The sequence below is a fragment of the Geotrypetes seraphini genome, chromosome 12 (genome assembly GCF_902459505.1).
Source record: "Geotrypetes seraphini chromosome 12, aGeoSer1.1, whole genome shotgun sequence".
NCBI lineage: Eukaryota > Metazoa > Chordata > Amphibia > Gymnophiona > Dermophiidae > Geotrypetes > Geotrypetes seraphini.
In genome coordinates this window covers 103435282-103460576 of record NC_047095.1, presented here as the reverse complement: position 1 = coordinate 103460576, position 25295 = coordinate 103435282, and the positions used below count along the sequence as shown (strand labels likewise).

Genomic DNA, 25295 nt, shown 5'->3' with positions numbered 1-25295 from the left:
TGAGAGGAAATGCAATTCTGGACTTAATTCTAAATGGACTACACAGACTGGCACAAGGTGTAGAAGTAGAAGGGATGCTTGGAAGCAGTGATCACAATATGATTCATTTCAACCTGGACACAGGGGCAAAACATCGATCCAGAATGACGGCCATGTCACTGAACTTCAGAAAAGGGAATTATGAAGGGATGAGACTCATGATGGGGAAGAAGATTAAGAAGAGAATAAGCACTGTAATAATGCTAGAGCAAGCATGGTCCCTTTTTAAGTACACAGTCACCGAGGCACAAAATCTATATATACCGCATATCAACAAGGGATCCAAGAGGAAAAAGAACAAGGAACCTGCGTGGCTCACTGAAGTGATGAAGGAAGCAATCAGAGATAAGAAGACTTCATTTAAGGAATGGAAAAGGTCGAAACAGACAAAAACTGGAAAAAGCACAAACAGCGTCAAAGCAGGTGCCATAAGGCAGTAAGAGAGGCCAAAAGAGACTATGAGGAAAAAATAGCCAAGGAGGCAAAAAACTTCAAGCCGTTCTTTCGCTATATTAAGGGGAAATGACCCGCAAAGGAAGGAGTGGTGCCGTTGGATGACCATGGAATAAAGGGAGTGCAAAAGGACGACAAAGCCATCACCAACAAACTGAACACATTTTTTTGTGTCTGTGTTTACCCAACATACTGGAAGCCGACAGGCTATACACAGGAAATGAAGATGGGAAACTGACAGGGTTGATGGTCAGTCTAGAAGTGGTATGTAGGCAGAATGATAGGCTTAAAAATGATAAATCCCTGGGACTGGATGGCATCCATCTGAGGGTAATCAAGGAACTAAAGGGGTTATAGCTAAACTTCAACTAATAGCCAATCTGTCAATCAAATCAGGAAAGATTCCAGAAGACTGGAAGGTGGAAAATGTTACGCCGATCTTCAAGAAAGGTTCGAGGGGATGTTCCAGGAAACTGAAGACTGGTAAGTCTGACCTCAGTACCGGGAAAGATGATATAGGCACTGATAAAGTACCGCATCATTGAGTACCTTAATGGACACAATCTGATAAGGACCAGCCAGCACAGCTTCAGCAAAGGAAGATCTTGCTTGACAAATTGTTCCACTTATTTGAAGGAGTAAACAGGCAGATAGACAAGGGAGATCCAGTTGATATTGTATATCTGGATTTTCAGAAGGCATTCGACAAGGTTCCGCATGAACGACTACTTAAAAAAATTGTGAGCCATTGAATTGAGGATGAAATACTCACGTGGATTAAAAACTGGCTGGCAGATAGGAAACAGAAAGTGGGAGTAAATGGAAAATAATCGGACTGGAAAAGCATCACCAGTGGAGTGCCACAGGGTTCAGTGCTTGGGCCATGCTCTTCAACATATTTATAAATGAGCTGGAAATTGGCATGACGAGTGAGGTGATTAAATTTGCAGACTATACTAAGTTATTCAGAGTAGTGAAGATGCAGGAGGATTGCAAAGATCTGCAGCGTGACATAAACACAATCAAGAAATGGTCCACAACATGGCAAAAGAGGTTCAACGTGGATAAGTGAAAGGTGATGCATGCTTTGTTTAGCAGCAGATTACTAGAATACGTAGAATTGATTATATTCCTAACTAATTAATCTTTTTCATAATCTTGGATCCACCTCAGCAAAATCTGCAACAAAAAATTGGAAGCCCCACTTGTCCAGCATTGGTTGCATAATGAGCACACTATTGAAGATTTGTGCTTCTCTGTTGTAGAAGTGGCTCACCTTTCAAGGGGCGACGATTTATCTCACACTTTATGGGCAAAGGAACAAAGACTAATTCTTAAACTACATACTTTACACCCAAATGGTCTCAATAGTGAAATTGAGTGGTATGCTTTTTTGTAACCCCCTTTTTTGCCTATTTCTTTTCAGGATTTTCTATTCCTTTTCAGGATTGTTTAGTTGTTTTTTCAGTCTGTTTTCTGGCTCCCTCTAGTGGTTCTGCTTTTTATAACAATGCACTATTGCATCAGCTTTTTGTCAGTGTACCTCAGCTGTTCTGTTCATGTGACTCCGTTATGATTAGCCTTTTGACATTTAAACCCCGCGGCGTCCCGCCACCATTCTATTGAAGCATTGGAAACTTCGGCATCATGCCACTAAGCTGTTTCTTAAATTTATGGCAAGAACCCTCCCTGTGCAGTTTTTACTGTTCTTTCTCATACACAGCCTTGAATTTATGCATAGTCATTATTCTAAAGCGTTGTTATTTCTTCTTATTTTTTAGAATTATCTTCTTGTCTACATCACCCTGCTTTTCTTTGGCATTGGAATTTTTTCCATTTCGTCCCTCTGGGTTCCTTCAAAAAGACCACGAAACATGGCCCATGTCGGGACCTCCTAACAAATTTAAGTTAAGTAGGATTTCATTATCCTTCCTGCCATTGAAAAATTCAGTCAGATATTTCAGAAGAACACCTTATTTTCAACACTTAATAGCCATACACAGTGATGGGAAGGTGGGTTCGGCTATAGGAGCTTTGGCTCTTGGTCAGACTATACATATTCTGAGTGTATGCCTAAGTGTCCTTTATAGTAACTAAATCTTTTTCTAAAAATCCGTTTGTGACCTTTCTCCTGAAAAGTCTTCTCTCTGTGTTATATATATTTGCTTTGACTTCTCAGCCCTGAAAATTTTTGTCTGTACTATCATCCTCACCTCACCTATTTTTGACTTAGTCAGATAGAAGCAGCCATCTTAGAACCAAAGGTATCCACATTAGTATATTGTAAACTCTCCCACAAATACATTCTTAACAGCTCCAATGGAGATAGGTAGTGTGTGACAAGAAAATTAATAAACGAAGATTCTTAGCTCTCATATAATTCTCCATTTTTTCTATTTTAGCATGAAGAAATATACTATCTTTAATATTAGATGTAGCAGTGCTCCGTAAACCACCCATAGATTTATCTTATTTCTCTAACTTATTTCCTATTTAACTTTCATGCTCATTCATTTTTACAGTTGTGTCTGAGGAAATTGGCACAATTTCAAAACTAGTTTGTAGTGAAGACTCAATTCTATTGACAGTTAACCATACATCGTTTAAAGTGATGGCTTTATATTTAGGGAGAACATTTAGGTTTGGTTCCATATCCATTTGAATAGGAGTCAAACCTTCTGTTCTCAACACTCCGCCAGCAGCACTAAAATTTACATTGGGGCAGGCAGCCCCCACAGCAACCCAGCATCCACACAACCCAGCATCCAGTGCTTCCAGATGGGGTCCTTTGGGGCCTCATAAAATGATCAGGGAGCCATGAGAGGGATACCAGCCAGCAGCACTAACCTATTTTTATTTCTATCCTATCAATAATTGCATTTCCAGCACCTTATCATATGTATGAAATTAAATGTCTTTGTCTGCTAGTTTGTACTTGATACTCCATATTTAAGTAAATTATTATTATTATGTGCACAGCTTAGATATCTGTTAAGTGGTATATACAATTTTAATTAAACTTGAAACTGAATTACACTTTTTGGAGATCTACATCTTTCCCTAATTTCAGGAACAGAGACCATAATAGAGACCCTTTGTTTATTTGTATCCCATGTTTTCCATGATATCACCCACCAGTTTGGTTGGAGATCTCTCCCTCTGCACACGGAATACAGTCATAGCAGCAGACCGGCTCTCCTGTTTTGGTTAATTTCCTGTAACCTGGATGGCAACTTGGAGTGCATCTGAACTGTGGAGGTGTCTGAGGATTGAGAAAACATGATATTTAACTTCATTTAATACTGGACAGTTGTTTCTGAAATGTAATGTTCCTTTTATTTATTTTTAAATTGTCATCATCTGTAACAGCATATTTAATGCTTAGGAAGGTACTTTTTAAAATACCCAAAAAGTGTTGATTCTTGTCAGTGCATAGACAGATTAGACCAACCTCAGATCAGATGGGACCACTTTCATGGATATACATTTATAAAAACTAATTAAGTTATATAATAATATTTAGAGCTCACTAATCTAAAGATAGGTTACAGTAATCAATAATTGAATATTCATAATACATCAGATTAAAAACAAAAACAGTGAAATAAAAAAAAATGTTAAAAAAGGCAGAACAGCCAACAAATTTCAAAATAGATAAAAACAGCATCATGCCCCCTCACATCCCACTTACTTCCTGAAAAAGAACGCCTTCTCCTTTCTAAGTGGGGGAGTGGCCAAATGGTTCAAGAAGCTTCCTCAGCACCTTGAGGTTGTGAGTTCAATTCTCACAGCAGCTCCTTGTGGCTCTGGGAAAGTTGTTTAATACTTTGGGCTCATTTTACTAAGGTGCGCTAGCGGTTTTAGCGCACACACAAAATTACCGCGAGCAATAGTGCAGGCTAGCAAAATTATTACTGCCTGCTTAAAAGGAGGCAGTAGCGGCTAGCGTATGTGGCAATTTAGCATGTGCTATTCCGTGCTCTAAGGCCCTAGTGCAGCTTAGTAAAAGGAGGCCTTTTGCCTGTTCTAGCAATTTTTAAAGACTCGTTATTAAACTTTGATATAAACTATAAATAAAACATTTGTGACTAAAGGTTGGACTTGACATCTCCAGTGCCTCTTTTTGATTTTGCTTTGCCTCGAGGCTTGGTACCTTCTTTCCCTTTCCCTATAATACTTTATTGTATCATGTCCAAATTAAGTACCTCTCTAAAACATGTAAAACACTTTGGGCCAGATTCACAAATGGCACGGGTGATAGGAATCTTGCCCCCATCCGACTGTTGGGATTGCTTTCTAGCAATCCCGATGCATGAGCAGATCATCTGTAGATGGTCTGCATATGATCAAGAGCAGCAACCTTTTTTAAAAAAAACCAACTTTATTTTTGTTTCTTTTTTACTTTGTGAACCTGTGGTTTTAACCCACAGGTTAAAACCATGGGTTCGTAGTGTGGGGAAGGGCAAGAGAGATTCGGGGCAAGGCAGGCAGAAGAACGGAGATTCAGGGTAGGCAGGAGAAGAATGGAAGATTCGGGGCAGGCAGGAGAAGAACAAGAGATTCGGGGCAGGCAGGAGAGAGCAGGAGATCGGGGCTGAGAGCAGGGTGGCAGAGGGCAGGGAAGTTCGAAAGGACCTCAGTGACTGTTCCTAAGCAGTCACTTATTTTTGGATCATTTGAATGCCGTTCCCCCCTCATTTGCATGTGCGGATCGGAGAATGATCGGGACAGAGGTTAGAGAATCGGGTCACAGGGAAATATGGTCATAAAGAGGTTGCTATGTGGTCAGAAGTTCATCAGTAGGCTTTGTGAATCTAGCCCTTTGTAATCACAGAGAAAAAGCAATAGATGAAGCCCCATCCACTTTGTTTCTATTTCAAATGAGCCAGGAGTTTGTTCCTAGTAAGTTGGCAAACATGCCTGTAACAGCTAATTAATCCCAATTGACTAATTACTATATGTACATACCTGGGATCAGCACTTCATTTTAAGTGATCTTTACAGAATCTGGAAGCTAACGTTTTGCCCATAAAGCCAAAAAACACCATTCGTTTGACCATTTTAAGACAAGTTTCATGATACCTGTTTGGATCACCACCTTCAATCACTTAAATCTAACCTGAGTGAAAGAACTCTCCCAGATGATCGCCTTCTCATCAATGGTGAAATCCTGCCCTGGGGGAGCGTTGGGGTTATAATGTCCAACAACTTCATATTTCCATGTCCCATCAGCAAGAACAATCATATTCGAAATATCGTATCCAGTGGTGAGCTCTCCATTTTTATCCAGGTACATCTGTTCCCCCAGACCATTCTTAAAATGGAGGTTCCTCAGATAATGATGGAGCTAAGAAATGAGGGGTGCATTTTAAGTAGTGCCAGGTTAAACAGGTAATTTCAAGCATACATAAACATATATTTATAACTATAAGTAAAACTAATTTTAAAGCCATTTCTGGAGATAAAGCACTCTCCATCACCTCCCACTGACAGATGGGCACAACCTTAAAGTATGGACCAACTACCTGAAGTGCTTAGGAAAATTATTTCATAACAGCCATATAAACTTCTCTGATTCCATTCTAAAAGTGCAGTATACAGTACAGTATAAAAATCCATTAAATAATGTGACTAGCCAGTGAATGGGGAGAAGGAAGGCACAAAGAATAGAATATATATATATTATATTTTCAATTCATTCTTCCATCTTTAATGACAGATCTACAGGAAGTTAGGGCTGTAAGAGCAAAGACCACACCATTACACTCATCTTTAAAACAGAAACTTGATTTGAAAGTGGCACTAAATTTTTTCTTGAAGAAACATCAAAGTCTTGATTTTTGAACCTCAGAATTGGGTTGTTTTATGGTAGAAATTGTATAAATGGGCTGAAGATGGCTTTGATTTTAGCTTCAGTGGATGGAATATAAAGACAGTGCCTCATGGATTCCTATGGTATTTGTCACAGAAATAGCAAAAAAAGATGAGGATCAAACATTTTGTATCACATTCATTGTTGGTTTTTAATCATGAATTAATATGAATTTGACTGTTGGGCAGACTGGATAGACTTTTTTGCAGTCATCTACTGTTACTATCAGGCACATAATCAAGAACCGTAGACACCCAAAAACTCACAAAAATTGACACTTGGACAACTTACTAATCAAAACATCCAAGTGGTCACTGTGATTTCAGAGTAGAAATGGGCATGTTGGGAGGCATGTTATGGGTGGGATATAGGTCGGCATATACCGGTACATCCTGCACCTATAATCAAACCTTTTCCATAGTGCCCTAGATGGAAATTAGATGATTTCAAGTAGACCAATTTGAGAATCATCTAAGTGTCAAAAACATACCCAAATTGACCAGATGAGCACTGGAGGGATTAATTAATGTTCCCCCACATTCCACATTCCACTAGTGATCACTAAATGCTTCCTAACACCAAAACATGTGAAAATGAATCAGTATATATTTGTATCTAGAACAGCAGCACCTGGTTTTGGGAAAGCCTAGTAAAGCATCACACAGAGGTCTTAAGTAGCCAAGTAGGTGGGCTAGTGAACCATAGAAAGGAAGAGCCAGGACCATAAATCCCTTTAACCAGTACATTTGGGGTAGAAACTGTGAGGCCACCAAAAACCACCAAACCCCTACTATACTACTGCCATATAGGTACCACCTGCAGGCAAAATGGCTGGTGGGTATAATTGATTTGAGGAGAGTTTAGGGGGCTCACCATCAATTATAAGGGGGTTATGGTGAGATGTATATGTGGTACCCTTTATGTAAAGTTCACAGTAGTTCCTTCTAAGAAGCCTCACTTATCTGTTGCAATTTGTGAGTGGCCAGTCCATTACAATGGTAGCCCCTCCCATGTCCAAATAGTGTCCATTTGGAAGTTTCCAAATTGGACATTTTTGTGGTAAGAAATGAGGTATAAATTTGGTCATCCTGATGACTTAGATGTCCAAGTACATTAATTTAAAGAAAATTGGATGTCTAGCAGTCCAGCTTTCAAAAATGGCTGTTCTTGTACTTCCAACTTTTGATGTTTTGCAGGAAATGTCCAAAATTGGACTTAGAGGGCTATTTTTGATAGGATGTCTATTTTATACCTAAAGTACTGGATTCAATAACTGGCGCTTAAAAAATTATTGCTGTGAGCTATTCTATAAATGTTTCTTAGAGTCAGGATGAATATAAGCCAGAAAACCCTCCCCCCTCCAAAAAAAAAAAACCAACAACTCCACAGAAACTAGAAATAGAGACAGAGAATACTTTTGAGACTCCATTTTTCATGAATTGAATTGAGAGCCATAGCTATCATTAGGTGTGGCCATTTACACCATCTAAACCAAGCGGGGATTCTACCTTATTCTATAACTATGTTTGTCATCTTGAGAAATACCCCTGATCTAACCATAACTCTCCTGTTTCAAATCCCCCTTTTTGGACTCATGTAAAATTTAAGCACAAACTCCACACCTAAATTTATACATGAAGATTTTAATTAATGCCAATTAGCACCAAGATTTGCTTGCTTCAGGGGGATACATTTACAATTACTTTCGCCCTCTACTTATGAGGAATTTAGGAAACGTCTAAAAACACACCTGTTCCTAAAACATCTTGACAACTGATCCACTTATCTCTTTCCCCTCAATAGTGACTAACTGTCTTTTTGATCACTTTTCTCCTCAACAATGAATATCCTGTCTTATTACTTCTCTTTCTTCTTCCCCTCTTGAAGTCAGTCAATTTGTACCTTTGCTTAATCTTTTGTAATTTGCATAGAACTTCACGGTATTGCGATATATAAGCTGTTATTATTATTATTATACATTTCATGATTATTTTAATTCAGCAGGAGATCTCACATCATGTGGCTATATTATGAATGCTACATATTAACTCTCCCACTTCAACATGGGGTTTAAAATTAATCAAATGAATTTCTTTGGATAGCACCACAGAAGTATTTTAAATGAATATAAACTTTTCCTGGTCATTTAAATTGCATTGAATAAGAACATAAAAATAGCATTAGTGGGTCAAACCAATGGTCCATCAAGCCCAGTAGCCCATTCTCATGGTGTCCAATCTAGGTCACTAGTACCTGGTGTGACAAACCCAAGTCCGTTTCGGGTTTTGTCTATGACAAACCCAAGTCCGGTCTGGGTTTTGCCACAGAGATAAGGAAGAAATACACTATACCCCTTTGCAAGAGAGCTGACCAAGTAGAATCACAGACTACAAAGTTAGCTGACTACTGCTCAGACATTGAAGTGGAGTCAGAAGAGGCAGGGCAGGAAAAGTTGAAGCAGAAAAGCTGCACACGGTTTAAACCTGTCCCTAAGCCTGTTAGGAGATTACTCCCTTTCCAGCAGCCTATCCAGGCAAGGGTTAAGGCTGGAAAAGAACCTGCACTTAGCCAGATGGAACAAGCGTGGGTGTGGAAGGCCCCTCCCCCACCTAGGCTGAGGGGGAGTGTCTCTCCACAGCTTAAAATGAGGCACTGCAGTACACTAAGGTGGGAAGTAGCATGGAGGCAAATGGGAGAGAGCCAGCCACTCTCTCTTTACCCAGGAGTCTGATACTACAGACTGGCAGATGGTGGATGCAGAGGAGCTTGCCTCTGCCCCTGAGAGTTGGGAAGGAACCCCAGGGGAAGCCATGGATACACAAGAAAGTCTGGTAGGACCGAAGGTGGTGCCCATGGATATTGACATACAGTAAGAGATATGTGTAGTGCCTTTATCTACAATTGTGGAGCCACCAGAGAAGAGAAGAATTTGTTTTGAAGGGGATTTGTATGTCTCTCCTTGTATAGTAAACTTTAAGTTTGTGCCCGAAAGCTTTATTTCTGAGGCTAACAAATGTTTTGAAGTATTTTCCTGCTAGCTGCTAGGCTGAGTGGTGAACGTTCCTCCCCCACAGCTGTGCATAATTAATTACCTTAACGGCACAGCAGGGAGACATGCTGAGAGCTCTGCATGTTCCCAGAGCTAAGACTAAGCAGAAAGAAAACTTCTTCCCAGTCTGGGATGTGTTAAGTTTGCCTTTGGAAACTTGTGCAAATGAGGATTACTTTTTACAGATCAACAGTGTGTGTGAGGAAACATTAAGCTGGTGAAACCATGTGACATGCTGGCTATGTTTTTGGTTGCTCAGTTTTTGTTAGGGTTTGTTTTCCTTTGCTGGGCTTACATGCCCATGAACTGGCACAGCTGCTGGAGCATAAGCGGCGTTGTAAATGCCCCATATATGATGTGCCTAAACGACCTGCCCTGGTGAAAAGGACTGTGTAGTGGAATACTAAGAAAGTCCAGAGGCAGGGGGACTGAAGGCTAAGGTGGGGCTTACCAAAAACAGGACAATGGATTTTGAGGATTTTGCCCTGTTTGAGCAGCTTATGTTTGCCCCATGATAATGATTGTTTGAAACTGCTGAGCTGAAGCCTGTTCCTTTTGCTTAATGAAACCAGTGACCATAATAAAACTTTCATTTACTGCATTCTGACTTGGACTCTTCCCATGCATGCCCTTATTAGGCTGATAAGAAGCCAGGCAAAGTCCTGAAGGGTCCCTTGGTAGTAAGGGACATGCCAGGCCAGAGAACTTTGTCACGATCCCGGGGCTCGCAACGCAGCGCCAGAGCGCGGGTGTGACATAAATTGTGTCAGAAGTGGGATCTGGTGCCCCCTTCAAGTGAAGAATGACATGGCAAGGTGGAAATTTTTTTTAAAAAATTTTCGCTTTATTGGAATCTGTTATTGGAAGAAAAGCGGGTTTGCACCAAGCAAGTGGAAACTACTGTTAACCTGGGATTATACAGTCTTCAGGACAGCATCTCCAGAACCTGCAAAGGAGCAGCTGGTCTACAGCGGAGGAGAGCACAGCAGCGCGACTCATCCAAGAGCAGAGCCGGTAACCGGATGACATCTGGAGTTCCAGGGGAACCAGACGGAGACCAGGCGGTCTCAGAAGAAGAGCGGTACACCCTATAAGGAGCACAAAGGCGAAGACTCACCTGTGCCGCGGTAAGCGCACTAGACAGAGGGTCTAGGATGGTGGCACCGGGGGGTCATTAAATAGTGAGGATACTGCACTTGAATCGAGTGTTTGTTTTCCATTTGTTGCAGGTCCAGAATGGAGTCATCAGCATTGTCAGCAGTGGTAAGAGCGTCACAGACAGAACGAGGACCTCAAGAAAATAATAGATGCTAACCAAGGTCTCTGGAAAGCTAGCCAGGAGGCGGCAGAGCGATACCACAAAGACTTTGTCCGGGTGATGGAAGCTCAGTCACAGGCGATAGGACAGCTATTACAAGCCACATCAGGCACTCCAGCCAGTAATACGGTACTAGGGGGCTTGCCTGTACAGCCTATGATGGGGCAGAACTCTTTAAATATGCTAAACCTTTGTCAAATCACTCCGAAAGACACTTTTGTTGAGCTCTTTCGGAAGGATTGCAACAGCAGCAGGTTGGCCAGCAGACCAATAGGCTGTGAGATTTTCCTGGCAGCCTTTCAAACTTTGGCTCCAGGACATGCTAGTAATTACCAAGCCATTAAAACACACATCCTAGACTTCCTTGGTTTTACTAGGGAACATTATAGGCAGGATTTCCGAGGAATGCAGTGGCAGGAGAAGGAAAGGCCTAGAGTACTGTTGCAACGCCTCACGAAAATGGCAGAAAGGTGGCTGCAACCAGTACTGACAGACCCTGGAGCTCTGTTTGCAGAAATTGTGCTAGAACAATTCCTGGAAACGATGCCCCATGATATACAGAATTGGGTGTGCAGATAGGGATGCCAAGACCTTACCCAAACCCTGACAGTAATGGAAGCTTACCTAGATGCCCAAAGGATGGTAGAAATTGTAAGACCTGCGCATAGAATATACCCACCAACACCCACCCCTGCACACACATCTGAGGTAAGGTTACCTAGCTGGAATACATTTTCCAGAGCACAGGGTAATAGCCAAAAGAAGTTTGCACCAGCTACAGAGGTTAGGTGTTTTAATTGTGGGGGAGAGGGACATTGTCAGAGGGAGTGTGAGGAAAGGGGGTATTCTATGGTGGCATGTAGGGTATCGGAAGAGGATACCCAAAGGAGAGAGGGATATTTTCTACCAGTTTCAGTGGGTGGACGGGAGGTGAGTGCATTAGTGGACTCTGGGGCTGATCAGTCTATGATAGCCCATCAGTTCTGGCGGGAGGTATTCCCCAGAGAAGGAGGAATGGGGGACAAAGGAAAAGTGAGAATAAAGTGTGCTCATGTGGACATCAAACAATATCCAGTAAGATCCACCCTAATAAGATTCAAAGATAGGGTGTATAGAACCTCTCTGGCCATTATACCCAAGGCTCCCTTTGAAGTCATTTTAGGACGTGATTGGCAGGGGTTCCCTGAGATTATAAAAGGGAAGCACTGTTTAGTCAATACACGGTCACAGGCACCCACTAAAGATGGGGACGAAACGCAGTTAGGAGAGATTTTCCCCTTTACAGGAGAAGCGTTCAGAAAGCACGGCAGAAAGGGGAATGCAAGTCACGCTCACAGAAAAGGAGGCAGCAGCAAAGGAGGGGTAGGGCAATGGGACAGGTTGGAAGAACTAAGAAGGTCCCATGGCTACCCAGAGAGGTAACGGAAACCTTCCCTACCTTTAGAGCGGAACAAAAGGATGATCCTACCCTTAGGGAAGGATGGCAGAGGGCAAAAGAAAGACAAGTAGGAGCAACCCGGTGGATACTAAGACAAGGGCTGTTGTTCAGGGAAGGTCCTGGGGACATTCTAGGTAGTAAGGAACAGCAGCTAGTGGTCCCTCATGGTTTAGGAAGCTGGTTATGAGAGTAGCGCATGACCACCCTTTATCGGGACATAAGGGGGCAGAGGCTACCTTTACGTAGGTGGCTCGGCGATTCTTCTGGCCAGGGATTAGGCAGGAAGTGATGGAATACTGTCAGTCCTGTCCGACCTGCCAGAAGCTGTCCTTGGCAAGGCCAGCGAGAGCACCGCTCATACCCATTCTAATAGTGGAAGATCCAGTAGGGCGCCTGGCAATGGATATAGTAGGGCCTCTGGAAAAAAACCCTAGGGGTAATAATTTCATTCTGGTAGTGATAGACATAGCCACCCAGTTTCCTTGGTCATTTCCGCTCAGGAAAACGACGTCCACAGTCATTATGAAAGAGTTACTGGGGTTATTTTGTTTGGTAGGATTTCCTAGGAAGGTACTGACCGACCAGGGCAGCAATTTCCTCTCAACAGAGATGAAGTTGTTCTGGGAGGGTTTTGGTATCAGACACATTAAAACCTCTGCCTACCACCCCCAGGCTAATGGTATGGTAGAAAGGTTTAATCAAACCCTTAAATAGATGCTCACAAAGGGGGTAGGAGAGGAACCAAGGGATTGGGACCTACTGGTACCCTTCGCCCTTTTTGCTGCTCGGGTGAAAGTCCAAGACTCACTAGGAATAAGTCCCTATGAATTAATGTTTGGGCGGTCCCCTAGGGGACTGCTAGACATGTTAAGGGACAAATGGAACTTTCTGGAGGAGACGGAGAGTAATATTATTTCGTATCTAGCGCGACTTAAGGAGGGGTTGAGGCGCGCTCTGGTCCTGGGAAAGAAAAATTTAGAATGGAGCCAACGTCAGAAGACCTATTATGATAAGAAAGCCAGGTCACGACAGCTACAGGTGGGAGATCAGGTGTTAATGTTGGTGCCGTCTGACTCTCACAAATTCTTGGCCCGATGGAAAAGACCAGGGACGGTCACAGAGAAAATAGGAGACATGGATTATAGAGTGAAGGGGGAGTACAAACGTATCATATTAACTTGCTAAAGCCCTGGAAAGATAGGGTGGCCCTCACAATGCTTGCACAGCGGGGACAGAAGGATGACCTGGGTCCGCAGATAGCAGTATTTGGCACACAAGGGGAGGTGAATATAGGAACGGATCTCTCCCAAAGGCAATTCCGTCAAGTCATTATGTTTTTTCCCCACTACCTGGCAGAACAGAAGTGGTGGCCCACGATATTGTGACCAACCCAGGGAAGGTGATAAGGGTACATCCTTATAGGTTATCGGAAGAAAAGAAAAAGCTGGTGGAGGAATTAGTCCAGGAGATGCTCACCTTAGGGGTGATAGAGCGTTCGCAGAGCCCTGGTGCAGTCCAATTGTGATTGTCCCCAAAGCAGACGGGACGCCTCGTTTTTGCATCGACTTTAGGCAACTAAATGAGGTGTCCCAATTCGACGCGTTTCCGATGCCAAGGGTCGATGAACTGTTGGATAAGCTAGGCCAGGCCCAGTTTTTGACGACCTTGGATCTAACAAAAGGGTACTGGCAAATTCCTCTCACGGAGTCTGCATGGCCTAAGACAGCGTTCAGCATCCCTCGGGGGTAGTTCCAATTCAGGAGGATGCCTTTTGAACTTCACGGGGCAGCTGCAACCTGTCAACACTTAGTCCACGAGGTGCTCAGGGAACACCACGAGTATGCGGATGCATACATCGATGACATATTCACTCAACAACATAGGAACAACATCTAGGACACCTAGCGCTAGTACTGAGGGCAGTGAGGAAGGCGGGATTGACAGTGAACCCGAAAAAGTGTTTCTTAGCCTAACGGGAGGTCAAGTACCTAGGATATATTGTAGGAAGGGGACACATAAGGCCTATGGTGGATAAGGTCGAATGTATTTGGACATATACCTGTCCTGGCAATAAAAAGCAGCTTAGAGCTTTCCTGGGGCTGATTGGTTATTATAGGCAGTTCATTGCTCATTTCTCAGCTCGGGCAGGGCCCCTCATGGACATGTTAAGAAAGGGAAGTCCAGAAACACTTTGTTGGGGGGAAACTGAGAATCAGGCCTTCGAAGCCCTGAGAGAATGCCTGTGTCTGACTAGTCCAGAAGGCCATTGATTTCAATCAACCTTTGGTCTTACAAACAGACGCATCAGGTACAGGACTAGGAGCAGTCCTTAGTCAGGAAAGTCAGGGGGTGGAACACCCAATGTTGTACCTCAGCAGAAAACTTCACCCAAATGAACGGAGGTATGCCACCGTGGAACAAGAATGTTTGGCAGTGAAATGGGCGGTGCAAATGCTGGAACATTACCTCCAGGATAGGGAGTTCACACTGGTCACCGACCATGCTGCATTAAAATGGTTAAATACCATGCGAAATAATAACGCACGGCTTACTCGCTAGTACTTAGCACTACAGGCATTTAAGTTCACGGTGGTGCATCGGCCGGGGAAGTTGAACACCAATGTTGACATCTTGTCTAGGATCCCAGAGAACATGGGGGGGTAATCCAACTATCAGCAATAGTCAGCTTTTAAGTGTGGGGGAATGTGACAAACCCAAGTCCGTTTCGGGTTTTGTCTATGACAAACCCAAGTCCGGTCCGGGTTTTGCCACAGAGATAAGGAAGAAATATACTATACCCCTTTGCAAGAGAGATGACCAAGTAGAATCACAGACTACAGAGTTAGCTGACTACTTCTCAGACATTGAAGTGGAGTCGGAAGAGGCAGGGCAGAAAAGCTGCACACGGTTTAAACCTGTCCCTAAGCCTGATAGGAGATTACTACCTTTCCAGCAGCCTATCCAGGCAAGGGTTAAGGCTGGAAAAGAACCTGCACTTAGCCAGATGGAACAAGCCTGGGTATGGAAGGCCCCTCCCCCACCTAGGCTGAGGGGGAGTGTCTCTCCACAGCTTAAAATGAGGGAGTGCAGTACACTAAGTGGGGAAGCAGCATAGAGGCAAACGGGAGAGAGCCAGCCACTCTCTCTTCACCCAGAGGAGTCTGATGGTACAGACTGGCAGATGGTGGATGCAGAGGAGCTTGCTGAAACGACCACAGGTCCCAATTTGTATTTACCTTGTTCTGCTGTTCTCACTATGGATGCATCCTAGAAGGAAAGCACACACACACAGACATACAAACGCACACGCAAATAGGCAAACAGATGTGATCTTTATTCAGAGTACTGGAGCATTTATATAGCATTTTACATGGGTCAGTTTTTTCAGGATATGACTGTAGGGAAAACCATATTTGGTAGCAAACATAAGGAGGGGGGGATGTTCCATAACTACTGTGCTTTATTGTCTAAGCTTAGCAAATGTTTCTTGTTTCTTATCTAAGTGTCTCACAAGAAACAAAATCATCCACCAGTTTCATGAGGAGGAGTGACCTTGGCAAACTAGTTAGCTATAGAGAACACAGAGCGCTTTTTTATTTCACAAGCAGGAATAGAAAAACTTACAAAGAAGGCATATATGTGCCCCTTCACTTGCCTCTGCCCCTGAGAGTTGGGAAGGAACCCTAGGGGAAGCCATGGATACACAAGAAAGTCTGGTAGGACCAGAGGTGGTGCCCATGGATATTGACATACAGTAAGAGATATGTGTAGTGCCTTTATCTACAATTGTGAAGCCACCAGAGAAGAGAGGGATTTGTTTTGAAGGGGATTTGTATGTCTCTCCTTGTATAGTAAACTTTAAGTTTGTGCCCAAAAGCTTTATTTCTGAGGCTAACAAATGTTTTGAAGTATTTTCCTGCTAGCTGATAGGCGGAGCCAGGAATGTTCCTCCCCCACAGCTGTGCATAATTAATTAATTACCTTAACGGCACAGCAGGGAGACGTGCTGAGAGCCCTGCATGTTCCCAGAGCTAAGACTAAGCAGAAAGAAAACTTCTTCTCAGTCTGGGGTGTGTTAAGTTTGCCTTTTGAAACTTGTGCAAATGAGGATTACTTTTTACAGATCAACAGTGTGTGTGAGGAAACGTTAAGCTGGTGAAACCATGTGACATGCGGGCCAGGTTTTTGGTTGCTCAGTTTTTGTTAGGGTTTGTTTTCCTTTGCTGGGCTTACATGCCCATTGTTACCAGCGGGGTCAGGGCAATGGGTCCCGAGCCGCTGGGACACAGAAGTTTTGGACCTTGTGTGCTGCGGCTGGCGACACAAGGATAAATAAGTCAGGATTAGCACAAAAAGGAAAAACACACTGCAAACAGGTAAGTAAGAAAACCAAAACCTGGACTGGATTTAATGTGAAATATTCAAAAACAAAATAGTTGCTTCACTCTCCAGCTTGAATATCAGTCCTCAAAACAAAGTTATCACAAACTAAACTTGTCAGGCAATGACCATAATAGGAAAGTCTTGTAATGTTCATAAGAGGTAAACTCATTATTCTTATAATCTCTCCCATCAGAGAGTTTCAAAAAAAACCAAAAACAGCCAAAACAGAAAAGAGGAAAAACAAACTCCACAAACTGTATTCTGAACTCTCAACGTCCAAAAGGAGTTCTTTTCTGTTAAGACAGAATTCCACACAGTATAGTGTCTTTTAGTCTGACTAAGAAAAAGGTGCAGCACAAGTCCTTATTTTCCTCCTAAGCAGACTTATCTTAAACCAGTGCTATGGCACTGATTTCTTCCAGCATCTGAAGTGCTGGGCAAGGTGGTGTGCCTCACGTGATGAAATTTTGCCAAATATTGGCCCGCTATCCCACCACATGTAACGTGAGGCTAACCCCCACATACCTTGACTACAAAAACAGTCTGACCTGCTCAAACAATAGGCCTTCCAGGAAAACCTGGACACTTGTAATCCACAGTGATACAAAACAGTTGCAATGCAAACAAAAATAGTCCAATCAGCAAACACCCGGATATTGGCTTAGCTGACTTCCATGGGCTGCACTATGGATGGTAACTCTGTCACTGGCTCCGGCTCCAAATCCAGTTCCATACCCTGGACTTCTTCCAAAGGGCCTACCGGTGATTCTGCTCCAGCCTCAACCAGTTCCATGGATTTGGGAACTGAACAGCTAGGCAGAGCTGCCAGCCCTGAGCCTTGCGACTGCTTCCCTTGCCTCCAGCTCTCCTTCTCTCCCTCTAGCCATGCAGACCTAAGGTTTAGAAGTTAGGGACCACGCCCCAAATGCTCAGGTGTGCCGGATATCCTGATTTTCCTTCCCTTACTAAGTGGGGGAAGGGAAACCTGCAGTTTAGCACTAGCACTCCCTCTGCTGGATACAGGAGTCATGGCAGGCAAAAGGTTACCTTGGGGATTAAACAGAGCAGCTTGGGCACTATCTGCTCTAGCAATGGGCTTTATATTAGGAACAGCCCTAGCAGACATACCTTGCATTTTACACCATGAACCGGCATAGCTGCTGGAGCATAAGCGGTGTTGTAAATGCCCCATAAATGATGTGCCTAAACGACCTGCCCTGGTGAAAAGGACTGTGTAGTGGAATACTAAGAAAGTCCAGAGGCAGGGGGACTGAAGGCTAAGGTGGGGCTTACCAAAACCTGGACACTGGATTTTGAGGATTTTGCCCTGTTTGAGCAGCTTATGTTTGCCCCATGATAATGATTGTTTTGAAACTGCTGAGCTGAAGCCTGTGCCTTTTGCTTAATGAAACCAGTGACCATAATAAAACTTTCATTTACTGCATTCTGACTTGGACTCTTCCCTTGCATGCCCTTATTGCGCTGATAAGAAGCCAGGCAAAGTCCTGAAGGGTCCCTTGGTGGTAAGGGACACGCCAGACCAAAGAACTTTGTCACGATCCCGGGGCTCGCAACGCAGCGCCAGAGCGCGGGTGTGACACTGGCCAAAACCCAAGGAGTAGCAATATTCCATGCTACCGATCCAGAGCAAGCAGTGGCTTCCCCATGTCTTCCTCAATGACAGACTATGGACTTTTCCTTCAGGAACTTGTCCAAACCTTTCTTAAAACCAGCTACACTATCCACTCTTACCACATCCTCTGGCAATGTGTTCCAGAGCTTAACTATTCTCTGAGTGAAAAAAATTTCCTCCAATTGGTTTTAAAAGTTTTTCCCTGTAACTTCATCGTGTTTGTTTGTTCATGATTGTTGGGTGTATTTATCAAAATCATGAGGGGAAGAAGGTTAAGGATGAAGAGTCGCCTTCACTACTCCTGTGTAAATTTCCCTATCACTCTGTGCAAAGGATACCACTCTTTCTTTTAAATAAAAAATTCTGGTATCAAATACAAGTACTAAAATTACCTTCCATGGCAAAGAGTGCAAAACTTCCCTATTTTCTCTAGTCCATGTGGTGCCATTTCTTGAGCCAGACATGATCATGTCATGCAGTGCGTGTGCCACGGCATACACAGCATTGTACACACTGTAGCTGCTGCTAAAGGATGTGCTGAAACATTGAGAGTAAACCATATGGTAAGACTTGCAGTCTCTTCTGATCGTCTTTGGGCATCTGCTGCTACACAGGTCCTCCCACCAATGTTTAGCATCAAAATCACTTGCCAGCCAGACAGGTTTCATCTCACGGATAAATTTTAAAAAATTTGGCATAACTTTCTTTTGTGGTTTGAATATAAAGAACTTGTTGCTTATGTTATAGTGATATAGGTATATATTTGGATTTAATAATTCTACCTCAGCTAGGGTGATAGAAACCTTGCCACTTTGTGCATATGTTTGATATTTCCGTATAAGTGGTAGTGGAAAGTCAGAGTATTTACCATAGTAGAGAATGATCACAGTTGATGATTCTTTAATTGTTCTTTGAAGTTGCTGTGAATCCAATTTTGTGGTTTTTGTCCGGTGAGGAAAGGTGCGATGAAATGCAATGCAGCCACCATTCCGTTCAATCCCTTCTTTGAGGATCTGGATAGATCTCATACTGCTTTCATCATCAGTTGAAAATATACTGACCCATTTCCAGCCAAAATACTTCAGTAGCTTGCCTATCCCAGCAGAGAGATGCAGCTCATTGGAGATAGTCCGATAAAAATAAGGATACTGAACAGGGTCACTCATATAAATATTCTGTGAAATATAACTGACCTGTCAAGAAAATATAAAATAATGAATATATAATCCTTTTTTAATCACTCTGAGAGAACAGTTTATATCACATGGGTCATTGGGTCTAATAACACATAATTTGCAGATTTGCTTGTTTCTGGGCTCCTGTTAGGCTCTCCTTTATAAAATTGGGGGTCATTTTATAAAGGGACGTATTCTGTACCTGGTATTACATGCTCCCCCTTTGAGGAGATTTAGTCATTTACACATAGACAGCCTCACATTAGGCCAACTCTCTTCTTCCCACCCTCCCCACAAATCCAGGGATACTCCTAAGAGGGTGGTACATAAATGTATTTAACCCTTTCTAATCCCTTATATTCCTACTAAATCCTTAAGATCAGAAGAGAAATCTCTCCTCTTAGTCCGTTCACTAAGACTCATTTATTGAAGGAGAGACACGATATTTTCTGTTACGGCCCCTCAAATCTGGAATTCACTTCCAATCAATATAAGGGGAGAAAAATTACTTAATTAAGTTTAAAAGGCTTCTGAAAAGCTGGCTTTTTAAGGATGCATGTTAGAGTATTAGTAACGCTGATAAGTGAAAATTGAGCGGGTAACCTTTCCCCCATCCTATTGTTTCATCACCTTGTCCTTTTCATTTGTTTACAAATTGTATTTAACCCTTCATTTTTTTTAACCTTCTGTGTCTGGTTGGTCTAAAGTTGTATTAACCGTCTGGTTTGATTAATGTTTTTTTACTCCAATTTTATCATTATTTGTAAATCGCATTGAATTATGATTTTGCGATCAAATCAAATTTTTATTAAACTTGAAACTTGAAGTGTCCCTGAATTTACAGAGAGGCTAAGGATGAACCATCCCAAAGAGTGAGATTTATCACTCCAAGGAGTGAGATTGAGGGCTACAGAGTGAAATGTTTCAGATAGTACGCACAGAAATCTAGAATGATTTATAAGAACATAAGAACATAAGCAGTGCCTCTGCTGGGTCAGACCAGAGGTCCATCATGCCCAGCAGTCCACTCATGCGGCGGCCCAACAGGTCCAGGACCTGTGTAGTAATCCTCTTTCTATACCCCTCTATCCCCTTTTCCTTCAGAAAATTGTCCAATCCCTTCTTGAACCCCAATACCGTACTCTGTCCTATCACGCGCTCTGGAAGCTCATTCCAACTGTCCACCACCTGTTGGATGAAGAAAAACTTCCCAGCATTGGTTTTATGAGTGGTATTGCTTTGCAAGTGAATCAAGACAACATTAAATGGTATTGGCTTTTCTTTGGAGCCTCTGGAAGAATAAAAACAAAGTGGGGAACAGTCTGAGTAAATTTTTCAAGCTGGAAATATTCTTCAACCTAGTCATTAAAAATGTATGTATATTTGTTTTAGAGTGAATGTATTTGGTGAAGGTACTTGAAGTAAAGGGAAAAAAGGACAAATCAAGAAGAAGCAGTAGGCAGGAAGATGGGCTGAGATTTTTTTCTACCGGTTGCACCACTTGGTTTATATTTCAAGGCACCTTTCTTTTGAAAATAGAGATTAGTGCATGGGTATATGATGCTAAATGTGATCAAGTGCAAAGTGATGTATGTGGGAAAGGAGAACCTGCACTATAGCTATGTAATGCAAGTTTCTATGTTAAGACTCACCACCCAGGAAAAGGATCTGGATATCATCACTGAGGATACATTGAAACCCCTAGCTCAATGTGTGGTGGCAGCTAAGAAAGCAAATCAGATTTTAGACATGGAAAAGAAAGATGCACAACCATTTGGGATTCATTCAACCAGGTCACAGAGGAAGCTCTTAAAAAAAACCCTGAAAACCCTATGGCCTACAACCTGCCCTCTAAATCCCTGTCCAGCAAAAATAGTACAAGTGAGTAAAGCCGGACAGGACTATTAAGTGCATCATGCTGACTCTACATAAAAGTAGGGGGAAACAGTATGAAGAAAGGTCAAAATAGCCTCACTAGAAGGCAATACTCCAAGGTATAGAGGTTAGTATAAGAATCTTGAAATTGCTGAACTAAATCCTTAGGTTAGGGGTGTCAAACTCAAATCACATAAGGGGCCAAAATCTATAACACAGGCTAAGTTGGGGGTTGAATACTTTATTAAGATACTTAGGGCCTCTTCTATTATACTGTGCTAGCAGTTTTTAGCGCAGTGAGCCATGCTGCTCACGACACTCATAGAGTTCCTATTAGTTTTGGGAGCAGCATGGCCCTCTGCGCTACAAACTGCTAGCACAGTTTAATAGAAGAGGAGTTTAATCTTAGTAGAAATATAGGGATACAACCTCTCCAACCCCACACTGACTCTCTGATATAAACAAAATAAATAAATAAAAAAGACTTTTCCTTTCTCTTTTAGGCCCCAGTTCACGCTTACTGTCTAACACCAGCTCTGACAGGATACACATTTCAAATCTGATATATTGTGATCACAAAATAGAAAATAAAATTATTTTTTCTACCTTTTGTTATCTGGTCATTTTGCTTTTTCATCATCTTGGTCCTAGTTTTTCTCTTTCGGCTTTTTGTCTATCTTCTACTAATTTTCTTTCCAGTGTCTGCTGTCCATTTTTTCTCTTCTTCTCTCTTGCAGAGAGCTGCACAGGAATGGGGTCTATGGGAATCCCTTGGGTTCCCCCTTCAGATCACGGGGATCCCATGGGGACACCATTTCAGGTCATGGGTATCCCGTGGAGTTAGAGCAGTGGTCTCAAACTCATGGCCCGGGGGCCATATGCGGCCCGCCAGGTACTATTTTGAGGCCCTCGGTATGTTTATCATAATCACAAAAGTAAAAAAAAACAGTTTCTTGATCATTTGTCTATTTAGCTATAAATGACAATATTATTATTAAGACTTAGCCAAAAGGAAAGATTTATAAACTATAAAGAGTTTTACCTCATGCAAAATTGTCATTTCTTTAATAAGACATTAACTATTTTTTTCTGAGGCCCTCCAAGTACCTACAAATCCAAAATGTGGCCCTGAAAAGGATTTGAGTTTGAGACCACTGGGTTAGAGGCAGCTCAAGCCGAGAGGCGTGTCTTCTTTCCTTGCCTGCAGCGCGCACTGTGATAGGGATCTGGCTAGTCCTGCTGAATCCAAGGAGAAAGTCCCTGTAAACCCCAGTAAAAACCCGGTGACCAGGTCTAGGAAACATCCTGAGCGAGGTGAAAATCCTGTTAACAGCTGTAGGAAGGTGCCTGCCCCTTTAAGAGTATCCATAGCTCAAGCTGAAAGAACAGGGCCCTTTAAGAATTTGGCTAACCCTGCTAGGAGGGGGCGTGGCTTGTTGCCGAGGCTCCCATTTACAGAGCTTTCCTTGTCAGATAGAGGGGAGAGACAGCTGGGACAGGAAGCTGAGGAGAAGCTGGGAAGGAAGCCAGTTCTTCCAATTGAACCATGGCCAGCACAAGAAAGTTTCCCTGAAGATTGGGAAATGGAGGAACCAGAAGTCCAACCTGAGGAACAAGACATGGAATGCCAGGTGGACTATGACTTGCCTAACTGGGAGGAACACTTAATGAAGTGTGAGTAGGCTATTAAGCCCAGAAGTTTTCCTTGTTTTTTTGAACTTTTGAATTTATGTTTTGGAGCAGCTTGTGCGCTGCTCTGACTTGTGCTGGGAGTGTAAGAAGTCAAACCGGAGCCTGTCTCTTTGGGGAGGGCGGCAACACCTGTGGTGAACAGGCTCCTCTCCTCCCAACCTGTTGGGGATTTAGCTCTACCCAACAGGGACACAGTCAGAACCAGAGCCAGAGCCAGAAAGAACATTTTACAAGAAAGTGCTTGGACTGTTTTGTTAAGCCATGAGTATGGCCAGAAGACTAAATTAAGGATTTTTATATTGTAGCCAGTATCCGCCTTATACTCAAAAGCTATGACTTGATGCATGACTGTTCTGTCATATCCTAAATGTGGCCGGAAGGCTAAACTGAGGATTTTGCTGCTATTAGTTTGGACTGACTCTGGAAGTACGGCTGGTGCTAGGAGTAGGACTTATTTGTTTGATAAAAGAAGTAAAGAGAATTCTTGAAAGTTTGTTTTCACTCATGCCAAATTCTGACATTTTTGTTTGAAACTTTTGGTGTTCCATTAAAAGTGTTTAGTTTGAACAACCTGGACATTTTAGTGTGCAATTTCTGGGAGACATTAAAGAATCTGTGTTCCTACCTTTATTTTAACTCCAGGACTAGGATTCAGCAGAGCCACTAGGCCTAGCCAGGATCCTTGTCCCACAGCACACATTGCCAACCGGAAGTCTTCCCCTGATATCAGAGCTGACGTCGAGGGAGGACTTCACATCAGTCATGTGCAGTGTGCAGTGCATGCAGCATGTTGCATGTGACTAATGTGAAGCCCTCCCTCCAATGTCAGCTGTGTCTTCGGAGAAGACTTCCGGTCAGCTACATGTGCGTGCTGCAGGCAGGAAAAGAATATGAGCCTCTTGGCTCGAGCTGCCTTTCAGAGCTCCATTTGGATGATGAGGAGAAAGTTGCTGAGAAGATGAGAGCTGATCCAGGGCTTTTGCTTGTCAAAGCAACAGGATGGAATTTCCTCTGCCTGGTGCCAGCAGCATTCTGGGGCTGGATGAGGTTAGAACTCAGAGCAAACATTGCCTCTCTGAACATAAAGCAGAGTTCATCAGCAGAAAAGAACCCCCTCTGTTTCTTTTCCCTTTCCTGTTCTTGTCGTGTTTCTGTTTTAGAAAAATAATTCTTTAACCCCTTTCCCCTGCCATCTCCTCTCTCTTGCATGTGTTTTCACTGCTTTTAAAGATGTTTTGAATTTCTTTTCACTGCTTTTAAAGATGTTTTGAATTTGTATTACACTATCAAAGTTTAAAAATCAATAAAGATTTACAGAAAAAAAGAATTACTGCTGCTTGCTTCTCCTCTAGGACCCATCAGAGCTGTAGTCTAATGCAGTGTTTTTCAACCGTTGTTCCGCGGCACACTAGTGTGCCGCGAGATGTTGCCTGGTGTGCCGTACGGTCAGGGCCGCCATCAGGGCAGTACCACCAGTCTAGGGAGAGGGGCGGTCCGCCCCACGTGGACAGGAGAGAGCTGGACGGGGAACCCGCAGAGTTCAATACATCTCGAGCCGCGAGGCTCGTCTTCTGTTCCTGCCTGCCCTGCAGCTAACATATAGCCGATCGCAAGCGTTCCCCGATGTCAGCGCTGACGTCGGAGAATACTTCCGTTTGGCTATTAGTGCGCGGCAGGGCAGGCAGGAAGCAGAAGACAAGCCTCGCGGCTTGAGCTTCGTTTTGCTGAGAAAGTTGCAAAGATGGGCTGGGAGGCAAACACGGAACACAAAAGGGGGGAGGGAGTGCGTTTTGGACACAAGGCATGAACTTGGGAGAGAGGAAGGGAGGGAAAGAGATGCTGAGGTGGGGGGAGGGAATGGGTTTTTGGACACAGAAGGCATGGACTTGGGAGAGAGGAAGGGAGGGAAAGAGATGCTGAGGTGGGGGAGGGAATGCGTTTTTGGACACAGAAGAAATGGACTTGGGAGAGAGGAAGGGAGGGAAAGAGATGCTGAGGTGGGGGAGGGAATGCGTTTTTGGACACAAGAAATGGACTTGGGAGAGAGGAAGGGAGGGAAAGAAATGCTGAGGTGGGGGAGGGAATGAGTGTTTGGACACAGAAGGCATGGACTTTGGAGAGAGGAAGGGAGGGAAAGAGATGGTTGTGTACACGGGGAATAGAAGAAAGGAGAATTTTTGGTCATAGGGAGGGAGTGAGGTACAGATACTGGCATACCAGGGTGGGGGGGGGGGCGGTCTGCCCCACCCCGGGTTTACGTCCCAAGGGGGTGCACAGCTGGCCACCCTCCAGTGTTGTCCCTAGGCCGGCAAACTGCGGCTCTTTAGCCACTTGAGTGCCACCGCCAACAACACCGTTGGCGGCGGTG

At 43.3% G+C, this 25295-nt stretch overlaps 1 protein-coding gene across 1 annotated transcript in view; it reads right to left on the bottom strand.

Moving 5' to 3' along the window:
- LOC117346202 (vomeronasal type-2 receptor 26-like) overlaps positions 1–19184 on the bottom strand; it is a 42641-nt gene extending 23457 nt beyond the window's left edge. Inside the window, exons 1-3 of the mRNA XM_033915604.1 lie at positions 19054–19184; positions 5612–5839; positions 3628–3754 (exon numbers count right to left, since the gene is read on the bottom strand). Of these exons, the coding sequence (XP_033771495.1) occupies positions 3628–3754; positions 5612–5839; positions 19054–19056 (358 nt within the window). The 5' untranslated portion in view covers positions 19057–19184. The remainder of the gene's footprint in view (positions 1–3627; positions 3755–5611; positions 5840–19053) is intronic.
- Positions 19185–25295: the final 6111 nt, after the last annotated feature.